Raw genomic sequence first — 18,816 nt, forward strand, 5'->3', positions numbered from 1 at the left:
GTCGCCCCGCCTGTTTCCATCTGCAGACCAACAGAAACGTTTTCTCCGACCTCAGATGGGAAAAAACTTTAGTTGATGTTTAGGGATGTGGAGCTGGACAAGCTCAGAAGATGATGATGGTTAAAAAGACGACTAGATGACAGAAAAGGACGCTTTGCCACCGGGCGAAACGTGGCTGTGACAGGAAGTTACGTTGCTTCTACTCCGCGTCTGGAAAGACGCGTTCAGTCCGAGCTGAGCTGCTGTCCGTCGGGACCTGGACGTGGAGTTCTGACAGAAGTTGGTCCAGAAGGAAGGTCGTCCTGCGTGCCACCAGCTCCTGTCCAAACCACCACAGTGCAGCTCGCGGCGGGCGTCTTCCTGGCCACGCCGGCTCTCTGGCAGCGTCCCGCCTCACTTGCTGTGGTGGAGGTACTGCTGGGTGAACATGTTGAGCTCGCTGTCCAGCCAGCCGGCCTTGTTCCTGCAAACACGTCGAATCAAACAGATGCATCAGGGTTGAAGCGCTCCAACAAGCCAGAAACGGGAAGATGGCGAGGTTAAAGTGACGTTTAGACCTGCTCTTACCGCAGCAGCTTGGCTTTGCTCTGCAGGTTGTCCAGCAGCTCGATCTTGCTGTTCATGTCTCCGATTTCGTCCTCCAGGTTCTGTCGGGTGACGTCGACCTGCTGGCAGAGCTGCGCGAAGACGCCCGCCAGCTCCCTGTTAGCAAACACAAACAGAACCAGCTGAAGCAGCCGGAGCTTCCAACACTGCACCTCCGGCGTCCGTCCTACTCACTGCTGGACTTGGTGGCTGCAGTTGGACCCAGTGTAGCTGACGATGAGCTGCAGCTTCTCACTAGCGTAGTCCACAAACTGCCGCTTGAAGGCTCTCTCTTTGGCCTTGGTGGTCCAGGTGAGACGCTCGTAGACGTACAGGAGGCCATAGAGACCCAGAGACAAGGCGATCAGACGCCAGCCCACCGCCTTCCAAATCTGCAAACACCAACAGGACCGGAGGTCTCACACTGGAGCAGGTCATCAGATTCATCATCAGGGTTTATTGATCAAACATCTCCTCTGTAAAGATGCTGAACCTGGACTTAGACAGGTTCAAAATGTTGGATAAGAGCTTCATGTCACCTGCTGGCTTTACATCAACAATACATGGAGTTCCCCAAGGGCCCATCCCGGGACCCCTTCAGTTTTACATCTATAAGTTCCCGCTGAGGTTGGAAACCTGGGTGTAGCGACAGACTGGGACCTAAAAACCTCCAACCAGACCAGAAATCTGGGTGTAGAAATGGATTCAGACCTAAAAACCTCCAACCAGACCTGAAATCTAAATGTAGCGATGGACTGGGACCTAAAAACCTCCAACCAGACCAGATATCTGGGTGTAGCGACGGGCTAGGACCTAAAAACCACCAGCCAGACCAGATATCTGGGTGTAGCAATGGACTGGGACCTAAAAACCTCCACCCAGACCAGAAATCTGGGTGTAGCGATGGACTGGGACCTAAAAACCTCCAACCAGACCAGAAATCTGGGTGTAGCGATGGATTCAGACGTAAAAACCTCCAACCAGACCAGATATCTGAGTTTAGCGATGGACTGGGACCTAAAAACCACCAACCAGACCAGAAATCTGGGTGCAGTAATGGATTCGGATCTAAAAACCACCAACCACACCAGAAATCTGGGTGTAGCGATGGACTGGGACCTAAAAACCACCAACCACACCAGAAATCCGGGTGTAGCGATGGACTGGGACCTAAAAACCACCAACCACACCAGAAATCTGGGTGTAGCGATGGACTGGGACCTAAAAACCACCAACCACACCAGAAATCCGGGTGTAGCGATGGACTGGGACCTAAAAACCACCAACCACACCAGAAATCTGGGTGCAGTAATGGATTCGGACCTAAAAACCACCAACCAGACCAGAAATCTGGGTGTAGCGATGGACTGGGACCTAAAAACCACCAACCAGACCAGAAATCTGGGTGCAGTAATGGATGTGTGTGTGTGTTCTCACCACGCCGCCGACAACGAGGACGCCCATGGACGTACGGGAAGTAATGGACGCCAGACCGGTTACCATGGAGACCATCAGCTCCTCCTGGGTCATGGCATTCTGAGGGAACGGAGGCATGCTGGTGCTGATCGGCGTGAGGGCCATGGGTCGAGGAACCTGCAGGTAACGGAGGAGACGCCGTTATTTAACCTAAAGCAGCTTTAATCCCAGTCAGCGAGCAGACGAGAGCTTTTCAAGACGGAACCAGTCGGCACATTACAAGGCTAAAACCAGTCAGACACGGACCAACTGGGAACAGGTACTGGGATGCTACCTGGTCGCTGTAGCCCATGAGGGCCCGGCGGGTGTTCTTGGGCCCCAGGAAGCGGTTGACCAGCATGGTCCACCCCAGAGAGAAGTGGAAGCTGATGTCCTCCTGGAAGTCGCTGCATAGCTTGTCGCAGGCCAGGTCATAGTTGAGGCTGAAGCACTGGCGAGGAACCATCTTGTCCACCTGCTCTCGGACCTGGCCGGGCAGCAGCGGCTTCAGACCGTCTGCAGACAACCAGAAGCTCAGCCGGAGCATCGCAGCAGAGAAAACAGGTTGGTGGTGACAGGAGCAACCTTACCGATCATGTCGGTCTGCGTGGCCTGCAGGGCGCTGGTGATGGAGGCCGAGCACCTCTCTGACATGTTCTTACCCAAACCCTCTTCAATGTGGCGATGGAGCTCCTGCAAACACAGCAGACGGAGGCTGAGTGCCGCGTTCCACCTATACCGCTCACGTTCAAATAAAAAAATGTAAAAAATCATGAATAACAAAATGATTTTGGATCAAATAAAAACATAAGAATGTGAAGTGAATTAAACGTGAGAAATTTAATTATTTTACCATTTAAATAAAGTCAAAGTTAAAAAAAGAAAGAAAAAATAAATTAGAAAAACATAAAAAAAAATTGTAAAAAAGGTTTTATTTCCATCAGAACCACGAAGTCTCGGATGGGTTCCCGTTCAGCTCCTCGTGGACAGCAGGATAAAAAAAAAATCCAATCAGGATTTCATTTTAAAATCAAAATTTTTTTGTTAAAACAATAAATACAAATAATTTATCATGACTTTTTTTGTGTCATTTTAATTGTTTTTATTGATGTTTTTACTCGTCTTTTGGGCCATTATGGCTGCAGAACGACGGTCTGGCTACTGGGTTGTTTTTTCATCCGTTGAAATGAAGAAAAATGACAAGCAGAGAAAAAGTTTTGTACTTTTTTTTTCTTTTGTCTACAAAAATCAGCAATTTGAATCAAATTGACACAAAAAAAAAAAAAATCAGAATTAAATGGAATCGGGACAAAAGCATCACAGTATCTAATGGAAATAAAGGCAAATGAGCTGCGCTCCTCTCGTCCAATCAGAAGGCTCTTACGCTACACAGGGTCGGGTCGGTGAAGCAGCCTCTTCCAGTCCCTCCCAGCTGGTCCGGTTGGACCCAGAGGAGGTCTTCCCCCGGGGGGGACATCCCTGGTCCCTAACTAAACTAAAGCTGGGGTAACAGGCGTGTCATGGCGGCGGCTAAAACTCACGTTCTTGTAGACCTTCAGCACCACCGGCGACGGGTGGAAGTCCATGTGGAAGTCATCCACCAGCACGTGGAGCTTCCGGATCTCCTCCGCCATGGTGTTAGAAACCTGCGCAGAGAACACAGCCCTTACTTCATCAGGAAGCGCCAGCAGTGGCGTCGTGATGCGATGACGTCACACGCTGGTGACATCATCCGGCTGGAGTTTCACCTGTCGCTCCACCTCCTCCGTGATGTTCTTGATCTTGGCCTTGCAGTCCACAGTCAGCAGGTCCAGCTGCTTGTCGATGAACTCCAGACGGTCCTGGCGGTCCTCTTTGGTCTCCAGGCAGTAGACCCTGAACACACACACACACACACACACCACACACACACACACACACACACACACACACACACACACACACACACACACACACAGTCATGTGGGAAAACTAAGCCGTTTAGGTCCGTTTGGTTCTGCTGGTCGAAGCTCGGCGGTTTGAATCCCAGTAACATCCAGACATCATGTCGTCAGGTCAGCGAGGAGGACGCCATGGCGTTTCAGTGTTGTTCTTCTAACGTGACTCCGGTTTGACCAGCTAGTTTCCATGGCGATGGCAGGAAGTATTCCCTCTTCCCAATTATTATGAGGACGACCTTACTGGTTCCCAGATGACTGGGATGCTGTTTGCTGGTTTCCAGTAACGTTGTTTCAGGAGGAGGCAGCGTTTACATTTTGTTCCAGGTGAATTTACAGACACAGAATACGCGTGTTGAGTAATGTCTAATGTATTACACGTCTTTAATTAACGTGTAATTAATTAATTAACGTGTAATTAATTACACGTCTGTAATGTAGAGACAACCTGATGATGCGTACAGGCCTTGTAGACATAAATATAATGCTGGGATGTCAGGGAGGAAGACGTCACATCGACAACGTCCTGATTAACGGAAACTAAAAGCTCCACGCTGCAGACTCACCTCTGCTCCTGGGCCGCCACGTGAACGGAGTCCATGATGCGGCGCAGAGCTTCGGAGATCTGCTTGGCCCTCACCGTGTGCTGCTCAAACTTGGTCTTCACGGCGGACTGAGAGATGCACTCCTGCGTACAGCAGACATGTGGTCAGACCGAACAAAGACGCCGTTATTTCCACAGCAGCCAATCAGACGGAGGGAAACGTAGAAAGTTAAAACGTATTTATCCTTTTTGTTTCTGAACATGTGACATAATGAGTCGGCAGAAAGAACCAGAAGGTGATGACTGAAAGGAACTGAGATCAACACCACCTGCTAGTTATCACAAATATCTCACCAGCCAATCACACAGCAGCAACTCAACGCATTCAGTCATATAGACGCGGCGTGTGTGTGTGTGTGTGTGTGTTTAGGGAAGGTTAAAAGCAGGACTAAGTGCAGGTGATCTCTGTATCTAATGTAATATAAAAGGGTCTCACTTCAAATCGTCTCTCAAAGTTTTGGAACTCAAACATCCGGGCTTGGAATCCTTCTGCGAGAGCTCCACCTGAAACAGGACAAACAAGACGTCTGTAAACATGGACTCTGATGCACTTTGTTCCACTCATCGTCCTGCCGACTTCAGGCTAATAAGCGCTTCTGTTGGCAGGAGGCTTCGGCTACTTCACACCTCACCTGTTACCTGGTTACAACTGAAGATAGCAGGAGTAAAACACAAAAGAAACACTCAAAGAAACCTGTTTGACTGGAAGTCAATGCTAACGTGTTCTGTTCCTTCTCAGTCATAAACACTTCGAAAACAGATTGCAGATAAGATTTTCCATGTTTTGATTGTTATTTAACTGGAAACAACAAATTATCTTCATATCATCTCAACACGTGTTAACCAGTGTCTGGGTGTAGTGCTTTATTCCACCACATGATGGCGCCCAACTGTTCCTCGACCAGATTAAACACGACTTTTCACGTCTTCTCTGCTACAAACTGCGTGGCGCTGAGATATTCTACATTAATGAAGAACAAACCTACAAAAACATGCAGAATTAAAGAAAACAACCACCTAAAAGTTCTGTCTGCAACAAGAAGACCAATTAAAAACACCAGATATTCAACTTCACGGTCAAATTTATGGAAAATGAAGAAAGTTGTGTCATCATGTGACGACAAATAATCCATCTGTGGTGGAAAACCACAACATCTATATGCTTCTTACAGAGTTTTTATGCGGTTGAATTAAGTCCATTTCCAGCTGTAAAGGTTAAACTGCGGCTGCATGGAGCCATAGCGGTTAGCTTTGTGGCCTCATGGCAAGACGGTTGCTGCTTCGAGCCTTCTCGGTGGAGTTCATACATGTTCTCCCTGTGTCTGCGTGTTTTCTCTCCTCACACTCCGACTTCCTCAATTATTTAATATACAGATTGTGATGCAACACAGTTGTTTCATGACAGAAAAGCAGCTGTAACATAAATGTCAGACTGTGTCCAGACACTTCAAAAGTCCGGCTAGCAAGCAGCTAACAACAGAGCTAGCAGGAAGCTAGCAGGAAACTAGAGGGAAGCTAGCAGAAAGCTAGCAGGAAGCTGGAAGGAAACTAGAAGGAAGCTAGTAGCTAGCCTTGCAGCTACGGTAATCGAGCGTGAGATTTCCTTGCCGGGCCTGAAGGCAGCGTGTGGAAACATTTTGGTTGTTATGAGAACAGACGAGACTTCCTGCATATGGAAGCTGTTTGAAGCCAAAATAAAACCTAACATAAACATGTGACAACATTCCAGTACAACATGATAAATATGTTTGATATGCGCTTGTTTGTTTATGTTTCCATACAACTGAAAGATAACAGGGAAAATTTGCTTTGGATCAATGGATTAATGAATAATCAATCGTGCACTTCTGAGGAGTTTTCAGGCCAGATTGTGTAACTTTGGTTTCACAGCGACGCTTCAGGATCTGGAGGAACTGGACTGGAACGTTGAGACGAGTTTGAGAACCCTGAACCCCCATTACTTTTCCAGGTTTGTCCCGCTGGACGAACTTCCCTACCTGCTTCCGGCATTCCCTGGGCCTTCTGCACACGAGCCTGGAGGACCTCCTTAGCAGAGACGAAGAAGATGCGGTCGCTGGCCTGGCCTCGGTCCACCACACCCAACTCATCCACCAGGAAGTTGGTGCAGCGGTCCATGTGCTGCCTACGGACCTGAAATAAAACAACTCACATTAAGGCGAACAGTAAAGTAGGAGCGGTAAAGCGAGTCTCTCCTGTCAAACAGAGGCGTTTACCTCGTCCATGTACTCAGGTTCTGAGGCCGAGGCATCCCAGCGGTTGTTGAGGATGAAGATGTTTGGACTGGAGAGACGCTCGTTGACCTTGTGAAAGAAGGACTTCTCCTGCAGAGAGGCGACATTTCACGGTCACTTCCAGGAATTTTTCTGGGCTAGAAAACCCGGTGTCTCGGATTCCTTAATAAGATCGAAAACCTCGTCTGGACGTCCGCGTTTCCTAACGCCAGTTTAACAAATGAAAAGTCTGTTGCTCTAAACATGAACAGGTTCCTGTTTTGTTTCAGGTCGCAAGTGACGCTTCCATAGACTGTATATAAAAGATGGGCGGAGCCTCCGTGACATCACCCGAAGGTTTCTGAAGAGCTGAATTGAAGCTCGGTGGGCGGTTCCTACCATCGCCATCTTGGCAGTGGCATGCGTGACGTCTCTCTCGGAAAATACAAATATGGGCAAAGAGGTGGAGCTGAGAGGGGGGCTGTGAGCGTCATAGTGGATGATTGACAACGAGCGAACTCCGAGCTTTCTGTAGCTAAGAGCTAACCAAGCTAACAGGAGCTAACCAGTTAACGGAGGTAAGCGGGCTAAAGCTAAGTCACGTTGTTAACCAGCTAAAAACCACGGTTGTTCTACGTTCTTTTTACTTGAAGCAGGAGATCGGGCACCTGTCAATCAAAAGGACACACCTCAAAATTTGCCGAACTTCGAGATTAAATAACTTTTAAACGGGCGACTTAGAAAAACATTCACTCCCCCCACAGTTGTCATGAAGGTAAACCTGACCTATTAAACCGAAAATGGATTTTTGAACCAGGCTGTAAACATGTTTATTTCCGCTGTAAACATGTTTATTTCTGCTGTGAAGTTGGTCTTTTTAACATGGGAGTCTATGGGGATTTGCTCTCTTTTGGAGCCCCTAGTGGATGAAGGGGGAACTGCAGGTTTTGGCACTTCTGCATAGGCTTCACTTTTAACCGCCGGAGATTGCCGCTTGGCTTGGACGCGTCTCAAGCTCCACCCTGTTGGGTCAGATCGGTTTGGTACCCCAGCGAGAGGGCCGCAGAACAGTCCGACAGCTCAGGTCAGAGATCCACTTCCCAGTTTCTACACGTGGAAACACAATAAAATGCAAACCGACTGAATCTGTTGGTGAAAACGAGGCTTTACAAGCCAAGGTCCTGGACATTTTCATGCATAATGTGGAACCCAAACTTCAACCCGACTTAGAAATGTTACGATAAAAAAAGTATTTATTAAGTATGTTTCAGAGGATTAACGTTTGCAAGCAGCCTAAAATATTTTGCGTTCCATTTTCTCCGAACTGAGCGACCAAGCAAAGTCGACCTCATTCGCAGGTAGTTTTAGTTCCTGTTGCGCCAACTCGGGAAAATATAGACGTTTGAAACAATGAGTGACCATCTACACCGTTGCGCATGTTAAGAATGTCACCTGGAATGAAGCCGCCTGTTCAATAAAAAACATGCTGATAAGATTTTTCTTAAACAACCTACCATAAGGACGCATTATTAACACGTTTCCTTTAGGGTAACATCCGTTTCAAACGTTGTCATACGTCGCCGCACTCCTACTCCCATGTGCCTTTCACGTTGCCATGGCTACTCAGTCAGTCCATCCACTAGAGGGCAGCGCTGTGTTCAGAGTTCACGTCCACGTCTCGACACTGGTTTGTAGCCATAATGCAGCGCCATGGAGTTGTTGACAACTTCTTCATTTTATCCGTCTAACTTTGCCACATCTACGCGCTTCATCTTGGCTCTAATGCAGGAGTGTCAAACTCCATTCCTAGAGGGCCGGTATCCGGCAGGTTTTTGTTGTTTCCTTCTACCAACACAGCTGATTCAAATAAAACGGATCCAGCTGCTTCTTGTCAACATATTTATGGATTTTGGTCAGGTGTGTTGGAGCATGGAGACAACAAAAACCTGCTGGATACCGGCCCTCCAGGACTGGAGTTTGACACCCCTGCTCTAACATCTCCAGGGAACATCTCCAGACAAAATCCACAGCTCACCGTCTGCATCAGGGTGGATTCGGAGTTCGCCACCAGAACAAACACGTCAGCGTCCAGGCAGAATTTATCAATCCAGCTGTCCAGCTCTGTGGTGACGTCGATGCCGGGGCTGGAGGAGGAAACAGAAAAAGATTTATTACACATCAGGATGTCAGACATGGATGTTCAGCTGTCATCTCACCTGTCCACCAGCACCAGGTCGTCTCTGAGCAGAGCACACTTGGCTTTAGGCCACATGATGCAGACCAGGCTCCCTGCGTCCAGGTCTTCGTCCTGATGGAGCGCGTGGGCCAGCTGGTTCACCGTCTGATCACAGAGACGTGGCGGCGTCAGCAGCGGGAACAGAGACCGGCTCCACCTGAGCCTACAGATCTACTCACCTTTATGCTCTTCTTCTCCTCGGAGCCTTCTGTGAGGAGGAAGGCTTCGTTGCCATCCGTACCTTCCACCCTCAGGAAGCAGTTGGTGGTGTGTCCAATTCCAGACGGCAGCACTTTGTCACACAGCATGGCGTTAATCACCGAGCTCTTTCCGTTGCTGGTCCTGCACAGTGACAAACCCGTCAGCGGGGACATTCAGCTGATGCTCAACGCGACACGGCATCTTTCAGACAACACAACCATCTGTCATCACATGTTGCACGAGGAGGTTCGGCAAAAAGTCTCAGCGCTAGCCGCTAATGTGGGAGGCTGCGGGCTTCGCGTTAGCTGCTAATGTGGGAGGCTGCGGGCTTCGCGTTAGCTGCTAATGTGGGAGGCTGCGGGCTTCGCGTTAGCTGCTAATGTGGGAGGCTGCGGGCTTCGCGTTAGCTGCTAATGTGGGAGGCTGCGGTCTTCGCGTTAGCTGCTAATGTGGGAGGCTGCGGTCTTCGCGTTAGCTGCTAATGTGGGACGCTGCGGTCTTCGCGTTAGCTGCTAATGTGGGACGCTGCGGTCTTAGCGTTAGCTGCTAATGTGGGAGGCTGCGGTCTTAGCGTTAGCTGCTAATGTGGGAGGCTGCGGTCTTCGCGTTAGCTGCTAATGTGGGAGGCTGCGGTCTTCGCGTTAGCTGCTAATGTGGGAGGCTGCGGTCTTCGCGTTAGCTGCTAATGTGGGAGGCTGCGGTCTTCGCGTTAGCTGCTAATGTGGGAGGCTGCGGTCTTAGCGTTAGCTGCTAATGTGGGAGGCTGCGGTCTTAGCGTTAGCTGCTAATGTGGGAGGCTGCGGTCTTAGCGTTAGCTGCTAATGTGGGAGGCTGCGGTCTTAGCGTTAGCTGCTAATGTGGGAGGCTGCGGCCTTAGCGTTAGCTGCTAATGTGGGAGGCTGCGGCCTTAGCGTTAGCTGCTAATGTGGGAGGCTGCGGCCTTAGCGTTAGCTGCTAATGTGGGAGGCTGCGGTCTTCGCGTTAACTGCTAATGTGGGAGGCTGCGGTCTTCGCGTTAGCTGCTAATGTGGGAGGCTGCGGTCTTCGCGTTAGCTGCTAATGTGGGAGGCTGCGGTCTTCGCGTTAGCTGCTAATGTGGGAGGCTGCGGTCTTCGCGTTAGCTGCTAATGTGGGAGGCTGCGGTCTTCGCGTTAGCTGCTAATGTGGGAGGCTGCGGTCTTCGCGTTAGCTGCTAATGTGGGAGGCTGCGGTCTTCGCGTTAGCTGCTAATGTGGGAGGCTGCGGTCTTCGCGTTAGCTGCTAATGTGGGAGGCTGCGGTCTTCGCGTTAGCTGCTAATGTGGGAGGCTGCGGTCTTAGCGTGAGCTGCTAATGTGGGAGGCGGCGGTCTTAGCGTTAGCAGCTAATGTGGGGGGCTGCTGTCCTAGCATTAGGAGCTAATGTGGGAGGCTGTTGTCTTAGCGTTAGCTGCTAATGTGGGAAGCTGCTGTCTTAGCGTTAGCTGCTAATGTGGGAGGCTGCGGTCTTAGTGTTAGCAGCTAATGTGGGAGGCTGTTGTCCTGGCATTAGCAGCTAATGTGGGAGCAAATTAGCCGTTTAAAAGTAAAACCGCTGCTCTTTTGACAAACAGGAAGCCTCAGATTAAACTACAGTAAACATTAAAAACTTACCTTCCGAAGAAAACCACCTTCATGTGTCGGCGGGCGAGAACCTCTCCGATCCCTGCCACCTTGGCTAGGTAACCTCGGACCTCCTGGACTTGTTCCTCGGTGGTGACTGGGTCCAACTCTTCATTTGTGTGTGTATCTGACATAAGAAGGTTGTTAAATGAAGACCAGACTGTTGCAGCCAGTATATTAGCAGAACAAACATGCCGGTGCATACGCTCTGGAAACCATAGCGACGCTTTGCGATCCCACTAACACACAATTCCAATGCTCTGGAAAATTTGGGACCATGTCCTGAATGGAACCGGTTTTCGCTTCCCATCCCTACTTCTGTCATATGTTCAGCTGACAGATCTGCAGGTCTATGTGTTCACCGGTTTCTGAAGCTAGTTAAAACTAATCTGAGATCATTCTCGCCTGAAACAATACAAGATTGTATCCTGATCACTCGTCTTTCTGTATCTGCTGCCATTTAACATATCAGTGGTCTCTTATCAGTGTGAATAACTCGTCCCGGTTCTGCACCAGTGTGTGTGTTTACTCACTACAAGCTGGCGTCACAGAAGACGTAAAACACTGCAGTGACGACAGAAACTGAAAGAAAGGTGGTGATTAAACTCGTTCCATGTTGACTCTTCTGGCTTTGTTGTAAAATTAAACATGACTTTTAGGAACCTTTTGGGACAGAATAAGGAAAGAAGTGAAGCAGGGTTGGATATTTTATAGAGAAATGGTTTTGACTTTGGTTCGGTAGCTTGTTACTGAGGCTGGGCGATGTGACCAACATCTCATATCCCAATATTGCTCATTTTATATCTCCATAACGATATACATAACCGTATGAAACGATAGATCCTCGTACGAAACGATTAAACATTTTCTATCATCCAGACGATATACACTATTCACAAAAAGTTAGGGATATTCAGCTTTTGGGTGAAATTTCACAACAAGCCTAAAATGCATTCAAACCTGTACAGGTGAACTTAATGTGATCTTCTCTAAGCTTTTAAATGCACATGTCCAACTGTTAAATGTTTCAATAAATTTTGCACAAGTTGCTGTTCTCTAACAAGGAGCTTAACGGCAAAATTCACGGCAGGTGTGTGATCCTTGAATTGACCAATAAATGTCCTGGTTCAATTAGAGCTGGTGTTTAAACAGTTGTCCTCATCATGCTGTTCACATTTTGACATCATGAGACCAAGACGACACCTAACAATGGAACAACAGTCCCTTGCCATTGCGATGCTTCAAACAGGACGTTCTCAGACAGAAGTGGCCACTGAGCTTGGAGTGTCACAGAGTGTCATCAGCAGGTTGGAACAGAGATATGGAGAGACTGGAAGAGTCACAGAAAGGCCTAGAAGTGGACGTCCTTTGGCCACATCCCGTGCTGATGACCGCTACATTGTGAACACTGCCCTGAGAAACCGGATGATGAATGCCACTCAACTCCAGGCACGTTTAAGAGAGGTGAGAGGCACCCAAGTGTCACGTCAAACCATTCGAAACCGTTTCCATCAGCGTGGTCTGCGTGCTAGACGACCTGCACGGGTACCTGACTACACCACCAGGCACAGGCATCATCGTCTTGCATGGGCCAGGGAGCATTTACGCTGGACGAGGAACCAGTGGGCCTCAGTGCTGTTCTCTGATGAAAGTCTATTCACACTGAGCAGAAATGATGGCCGGCAACGATGTTGGAGACGTCAGGGAGAGCGATATGCATCAGCCACTGTTGTCACCAGGCGAGCTTTTGGTGGTGGCGGTGTTACAGTGTGGGCAGGGGTGTCCACTTGGTACAGAACTACCCTACACTTTGTGAATGGTACAGTGACAAGCCCATACTACCTGAATAACATCATTAATCCAGTGATTGTGCCCCTACATGAAAAGCACAGGCCTAATTTCATCTTCATGGACGACAAAGCTCCTGCTCATCGAGGCCGCATCATCAGGGAACGGCTGTTGGAGACTGGTGTACCTCAAATGGAATGGCCTGCACTCTCTCCAGACCTGAATCCCATTGAAAACCTGTGGGATCAGCTGAGCCGTCGTGTAGAGGCTCGAAACCCTGCACCCCAGAACCTCAATGACCTGAGGGCTGCCCTTCAAGAAGAGTGGGATGCCATGCCTCAGCAGGCAATAAGTTGCCTTGTGAACAGCATGAGACGTCGTTGTCAAGCTGTAATTGATGCTCAAGGGCACATGACGAGATATTAAGACGTTCAAACTTTTTGTTGTGGTGTAACTACCATTGTTGTTACCTTTTGTGTTGATTGAATTTTTTGAGATGAGGAAATCAGTAGTGCATCCTTCTACTTAAATGTCTTACTTTTATGATATTATATCACTGTAGCACGAACATATTGCATTTTACATAAATTTCACCTGAAAGCCAAATATCCCTAACTTTTTGTGAGTAGTGTATATCGTCATATCAGCCAGCCCTACTTGTTATGATCTGCAGCCTTCACTGGAACTAAAGGAAACAGAATAAAAGCTGAGATTTGTAGAAAAATGCCATCCTAACTTGCTGTTTTGTGCACATTTAGCTTTTCTTTGACTTTAACTTTATTACTAACCTGTAGAAAAAAAGCTGGTTACCATGACAACCTAATTTAATGATTAAAAAAAAAAAAAAAATGTGTATTGTCCATCCATCTATCTTCTGCAGCTTACCCGGGGTCGGGTCACGTGGGCAGCAGCCTAAGCAGGGAAGCCCAGACTTCCCTCTCCCCAGCCACATTTGCCAACTCTGCGGGGGGATCCCGAGGCGTTCCCAGGCCAGCCGAGAGATATAATCCCTCCAGCGTGTCCTGGGTCTTCCCCGGGGTCTCCTCCCAGAGGGACGTGCCTGGAACACCTCACCAGGGAGGTCCAGGAGGCATCCTGACCAGATGCCCGAGCCACCTCAACTGGTTCCTCTCGATTCAACCGGTTCCTCTCGATGCGGAGGAGCAGCGGCTCTACTCTGATCTCCTCCCGGATGACCGAGCTCCTCACCCTATCTCTAAGGGAGAGCCCGGCCACCCTGCGGAGGAAACCCATTTCAGCCGCCTGTATACGAGATCTCCTTCTTTCGGTCACGACCCACAGCTCATGACCATAGGTGAGGGTAGGAATGTAAATCGACGGGTAAATCGAGAGCTTCGCCTTCTGGCTCAGCTCCTTCTTCACCACGACAGACCGGCGCAGAGTCCGCATTACTGCAGACGCCGCACCGATCCATCTGTCGATCTCGCGCTCCATCCTTCCCTCACTCGTGAACAAGACCCCGAGATATTTAAACTCCTCCACTTGAGGCAGGACCTGACTCCCAACCCGGAGAGGGCAATCCACCCTATTCCGGCTGAGGACCATGGTCTCAGATTTGGAGGTGCTGATTCTCACCCCAGCCGCTTCACACTCGTCAAGCGAGAGCTGGAGATCACGACCAGATGAAGCCAACAGGACCACGTCATCCGCAAAAAGCAGGGACCCAATCCTGAGGCCACCAAGTCGGATCCCCTCAACACCTCGGCTGCACCTAGAAATTCTGTCCATATAAGTTATGAACAGAATCGGTGATAAAGGGCAGCCTTGGCGGAGTCCAACCCTCAATGGAAATCCTACTTACTACCGGCAATGCGAACCAAGCTCTGACACCTGTCGTACAGAGACCGGACAGCCCATACAAGGGGGTCCGGTACCCCATACTCCCGGAGTACCCCCCACGGGACACGGTCGAATGCTTTCTCCAGGTCCACAAAACACATGTAGACTGGTTGGGCAAACTCCCATGCCCCCTCCAGGACCCGAAACGATGTACGATATACGGTATAGAGCTGGTCCACTGTTCCGTGACCAGGACGAAAACCACACTGCTCCTCCTCAATCCGGGACACTCTTATGTTGGAACATGGTGTTCGTTATGGACAATCCATGATGAGCACAGAAGTCCAATAACAAAACACCATTTGGGTTCAGAGGGGGGGGGACCATGCCTCCCAATCACTCCCCTCCAGGTCTCACTGTCATTGCCCACGTGAGCATTGAAGTCCCCCAGCAGAACAATGGAGTCCCCAGAAGGAGCACCCTCCAGCACTCCCTCCAAGGACTCCAGAAAGGGTGGGTACTCTGAACTGCTTTTCGGCGCATAAGCACAGACAACAGTCAGGACCCGTCCCCCCACCCGGAGGCGAAGGGAAACTACCCTTTCATCCACCGGGGTAAACCCCAACGTGCAGGCACCAAGCTGGGGGCTGATGAGAATGCCCACACCTGCTCGGCGCCTGCCACCATGAGCAACTCCAGAGTGGAAGAAAGTCCAGCCCCTTTCGAGGGTACTAGTTCCAGAGCCCAAGCCATGCGTCGAGGTGAGTCCAACTATATCTAGCCGGAACCGCTCAACCTTGCGCACAAGCTCAGGCTCCTTCCCCACCAGAGAGGTGACGTTCCACGTCCCTAGAGCCAGCTTCTGCAGCCGGGGATCGGACCGCCAGGGTCCCCACCCCTTGCTGCTGCCCAGCTCACATTGCACCCATCCCCTACGGCTCCTCCCGCAGATGGTGAGCCCACGGGAGGAAGTGTGTATTGTGTGATGGTAAAATGGCCGGCAGGAAGTACCTTCCAGAAACGATGCACTCTCTTTGATGTAGGCCCCCAGCTGCTCAAATATCCCATTGATCTTCTTCTTTGCTGTGACAAAATGTTTGAGTGGCGACGCGTTGACTTCGGCCATCATCCTCTTTTCCTTCTTGCAGTGAAACGGTACGGGGTTGGCTCGGGGAAAAACCTGAGACATGGCCCTGCACGGCGGACAAAAACATGAGCTGACACATCTGGCCACAAACATCAGAAACATCAACATCTGCAGCAGAGTTTAACCCTGAACTCCAGCTGATCTGGTCTGTCGCTTTAATCTTTATCGCGCCATTAACATTAAACCTGCATACCTGAGAATGATCCAAACTGGTGTTTTATGAGCGTTCCCCAGCTTTCCCAGTCTTTTGTCGCTCTTGTCCCAGTTTGACTAAAACATGTTGCGCCCATCACATTCAAAGGGAGACAATACTTGCAATATAAATAAAGCTTATCAGTTTGAACCTGAAATATGGTTACTGTGGTGGTTAAACAGTATATATAATGTATGAATAGGTGCAGATGAAGAAAAAGTATAAATATGAAAACAGTTTCTGTTGCGGTGTGCCACAGGGATTCGTACTCTGCCCGTATTAATTTCAATATGAATGAAATTTATTTATTTTTATACAAATTAATTTATTTTAATATGAATGAATTTATTCATTTTTATTTGAATGAATGAATTAATTTTAATATGAATAAATGAAATTTATTTTTAATATGACTTAATTATTTTAACTTGAATTATTTTATTTTAATATAATTGTATTTATTTTATCATAAATGAATTTATTTATTTAATATAAATTAATTAATTTATTTTAATAATTGAATTTATTTGTTTTAATATGAATGAATCTTTTTGTTTTAATATGAATGAATTTATTTTAATATAATTGAATTAATTTATTTTAATATGAATAAATTCCTTTATTTTAATATGAATTCCTGAGTTTGGGATGCAGCAACATGTATTAACATAAACCTGTCTGCAAGTTCAAGTCCCACATTTAGCAAAAACTTACAGAATATTCTGCTAAAATAAAGAGGTTAAATATGCTAGAGGGGTCTTCCTGCAGACCTCCTCCCTGTAAACAGTTCTGTAACAGGCTCTACTCTCAAGAGTTTTAGGGGTTACAACAGGACAGATGAAGACCTACAATGTGATAAATTCAGAAGTTTAAACTGAATCCAGGTTTTAATATTAAAGATGGGATCAAATGGAAATACTGATGTTGTGGCAGACAATTCAAAGTTTATTTGACAAATCATAATTTAAAATCAGACATGGATTTATCACGTATGTCTGATCACATTTTTAAACGCTATCACAACGATCTCGCCATTCAAGCCGTTACAAGGAAAAAAACAGTGAAATGCACTAAAATCTTCAACATGGAGTATCTCAGTAAGGCATGCAATTCTTGCTGAATGAACACACTCTCCAGCTCTTTTCTCAGACGTTTGGGAGTGTCCACCTTTGCAAACGTGCCAAAGCGGCCATGCGTTCCCATTATAGCAATGTGCACAATCCTTTCTGACTCCAGCAGGTTCCGTCCTGGCAGGTTTACAAAGCCGCTAAAACCTGCATCATGCTTCAAAACCTTCCTCATCTAGCAGGCAGGAACTTCAGAAAAGAAAAACATTTATTTTAACGGTTACGGCTGGCCCAGCTGTGCCTGATCATAATATTACAGAATGATGATGTACAGTGTAAATGTAAATATGATATGTAAATATCACCTGTGCATATCATTTAAGTGGTGTCGTCTCTCACACAGACTTTCCCACCTTATTTCTCCACTTAGAACTGAAACATGCCAGAAAAGCCAGAAAACTCCAGAGGTCAGACCTGTATCCAGCAGCCGAGGTTCTGGTCCTACATCTAATATGGATCCACTATCAGATTCCAGACCCATAGATAATTAATTGACAGTATCTAGGCCATATTGTGGTGTTTAATAATCCATATTTTGCTGTTTGTTCTCTTGCAGAGATGAAAAGTTGTTCTTGTTCTTTTCATCACTGCAAAATAACAGGAAGTTAATTTACCTAAACTTTTCCCAGCCTTTGCTGCGTGTTAAAGCTAGAGACCATCACAAATATTTATTCTTGTAAACCTTACAGTCAGCTAGGTTACCTGGGGTTAATGCTAAAGCACCGTTACCTGGGGTTAAAGGGAAAGCGACGTTACCAGGGGTTAAAGGGAAAGCGACGTTACCTGGGGTTAAAGGGAAAGCGACGTTACCTGGGGTTAAAGGGAAAGCGACGTTACCTGGGGTTAAAGGGAAAGCGACGTTACCTGGGGTTAACGGGAAAGCACCGTTACCTGGGGTTAATGCTAAAGCACCGTTACCTGGGGTTAAAGGGAAAGCAACGTTACCTGGGGTTAATGCTAAAGCACCGTTACCTGGGGTTAAAGGGAAAGCGACGTTACCTGGGGTTAAAGGGAAAGCGACGTTACCTGGGATCACCTGAGATCCATGACCTTTCACACACTTTAAAAGCAACATGTTTCTACAAACCCCGATAAAAACTTCCCCAGCAGGGAAACAACCCATAAAAAGCTAACTGTGGTTTATCTGAAGCCTTGTCTGGATAAACACCTGACCAGTTTTCTATATAAATAATCAATTAGGCGGTAAAAACGTTCATTTGCTGGAAGTTTCGACGTGACAAAGCAGAGCTAGCTCTGATGCTAACTCTGGGTTAGCTTGTTCTTTAGCAACATGCTAGCGGCTAACCTGGACCGAGGCGGACCGAGGCGTGCTAAGTGGGACTTACCGCGGATGACAGTCGCCGCTCACCAGCAATCTTCCTGCATCATGACAGCTGGGCTTTCTGCCTCCTTACTGGTTTTACTGGTTTACCACCAGGTACCAAGGTGAACACGTGACCGTCTGGTCTTTAAGCGGTTCGGGGCGGCAGGTTGGTTCCGTTTGGACCGTCTGGAGCCCAGAGAGCGGCGCTTCGTGGGGAATCCACGTCTCAGACTCGCTCCTTCATGCCGGTTGTGGAAACTATTCCTGAAACATCACTGAATTCCAGTGAAACATCCGACATTTCAGTGTTTTTCTTCTCACATAGAAAGAACTGCTGCCCTCTTCAGCAAGGGAGGAAATTCTACGGAAGCCGAGACGGTCGTACCATTTTTTTTTTCACAATAAATATTTCCTGCTTAGATTTTTAAAAAAATTTTTTTATATTAAATATACTTTTGTTGTGACTTTACTGAATTATTATAAATTTCTCTTTAAATTTGTAACTTTATGGTTTTATTTTAAAGAGATAATTTCCCCACATATTTTAAA

At 47.7% G+C, this 18,816-nt stretch overlaps 1 protein-coding gene across 1 annotated transcript; it reads right to left on the reverse strand.

Moving 5' to 3' along the window:
- On the reverse strand, positions 1 to 18,596 carry mfn2 (mitofusin 2). The gene is made up of 18 exons (XM_079239008.1): positions 18,290 to 18,596; positions 15,488 to 15,669; positions 10,880 to 11,015; positions 9,228 to 9,390; positions 9,029 to 9,153; positions 8,848 to 8,956; positions 6,816 to 6,923; positions 6,579 to 6,732; positions 5,018 to 5,085; positions 4,544 to 4,665; positions 3,789 to 3,915; positions 3,582 to 3,686; positions 2,631 to 2,733; positions 2,336 to 2,556; positions 2,023 to 2,178; positions 781 to 977; positions 568 to 702; positions 1 to 463 (listed from the first exon to the last, which is right to left on the reverse strand). Exons 2-18 carry the CDS (start codon positions 15,663 to 15,665, stop codon positions 394 to 396), a joined length of 2,277 nt encoding a protein of 758 aa, XP_079095134.1. The 5' UTR covers positions 15,666 to 15,669; positions 18,290 to 18,596; the 3' UTR covers positions 1 to 393.
- Between the last annotated feature and the right edge of the window lie 220 nt (positions 18,597 to 18,816).

The sequence above is a fragment of the Telmatherina bonti genome, assembly GCF_933228915.1.
Source record: "Telmatherina bonti genome assembly, chromosome: 4".
NCBI classification, from domain to species: Eukaryota; Metazoa; Chordata; class Actinopteri; order Atheriniformes; family Telmatherinidae; genus Telmatherina; species Telmatherina bonti.

Coding starts and splice junctions, on each gene's coding strand:
- mfn2 (XM_079239008.1), bottom strand. CDS start 15,665: ATGTCTCAGGTTTTTCCCCGAGCCAACCCCGTACCGTTTCACTGCAAG. Junction 2,734..3,581: donor TGCTGAAGGTCTACAAGAAC/GTGAGTTTTAGC, acceptor CTGTGTTTGCAG/GAGCTCCATCGCCACATTGA. Junction 703..780: donor TGCAGCCACCAAGTCCAGCA/GTGAGTAGGACG, acceptor GTTTGCTAACAG/GGAGCTGGCGGGCGTCTTCG.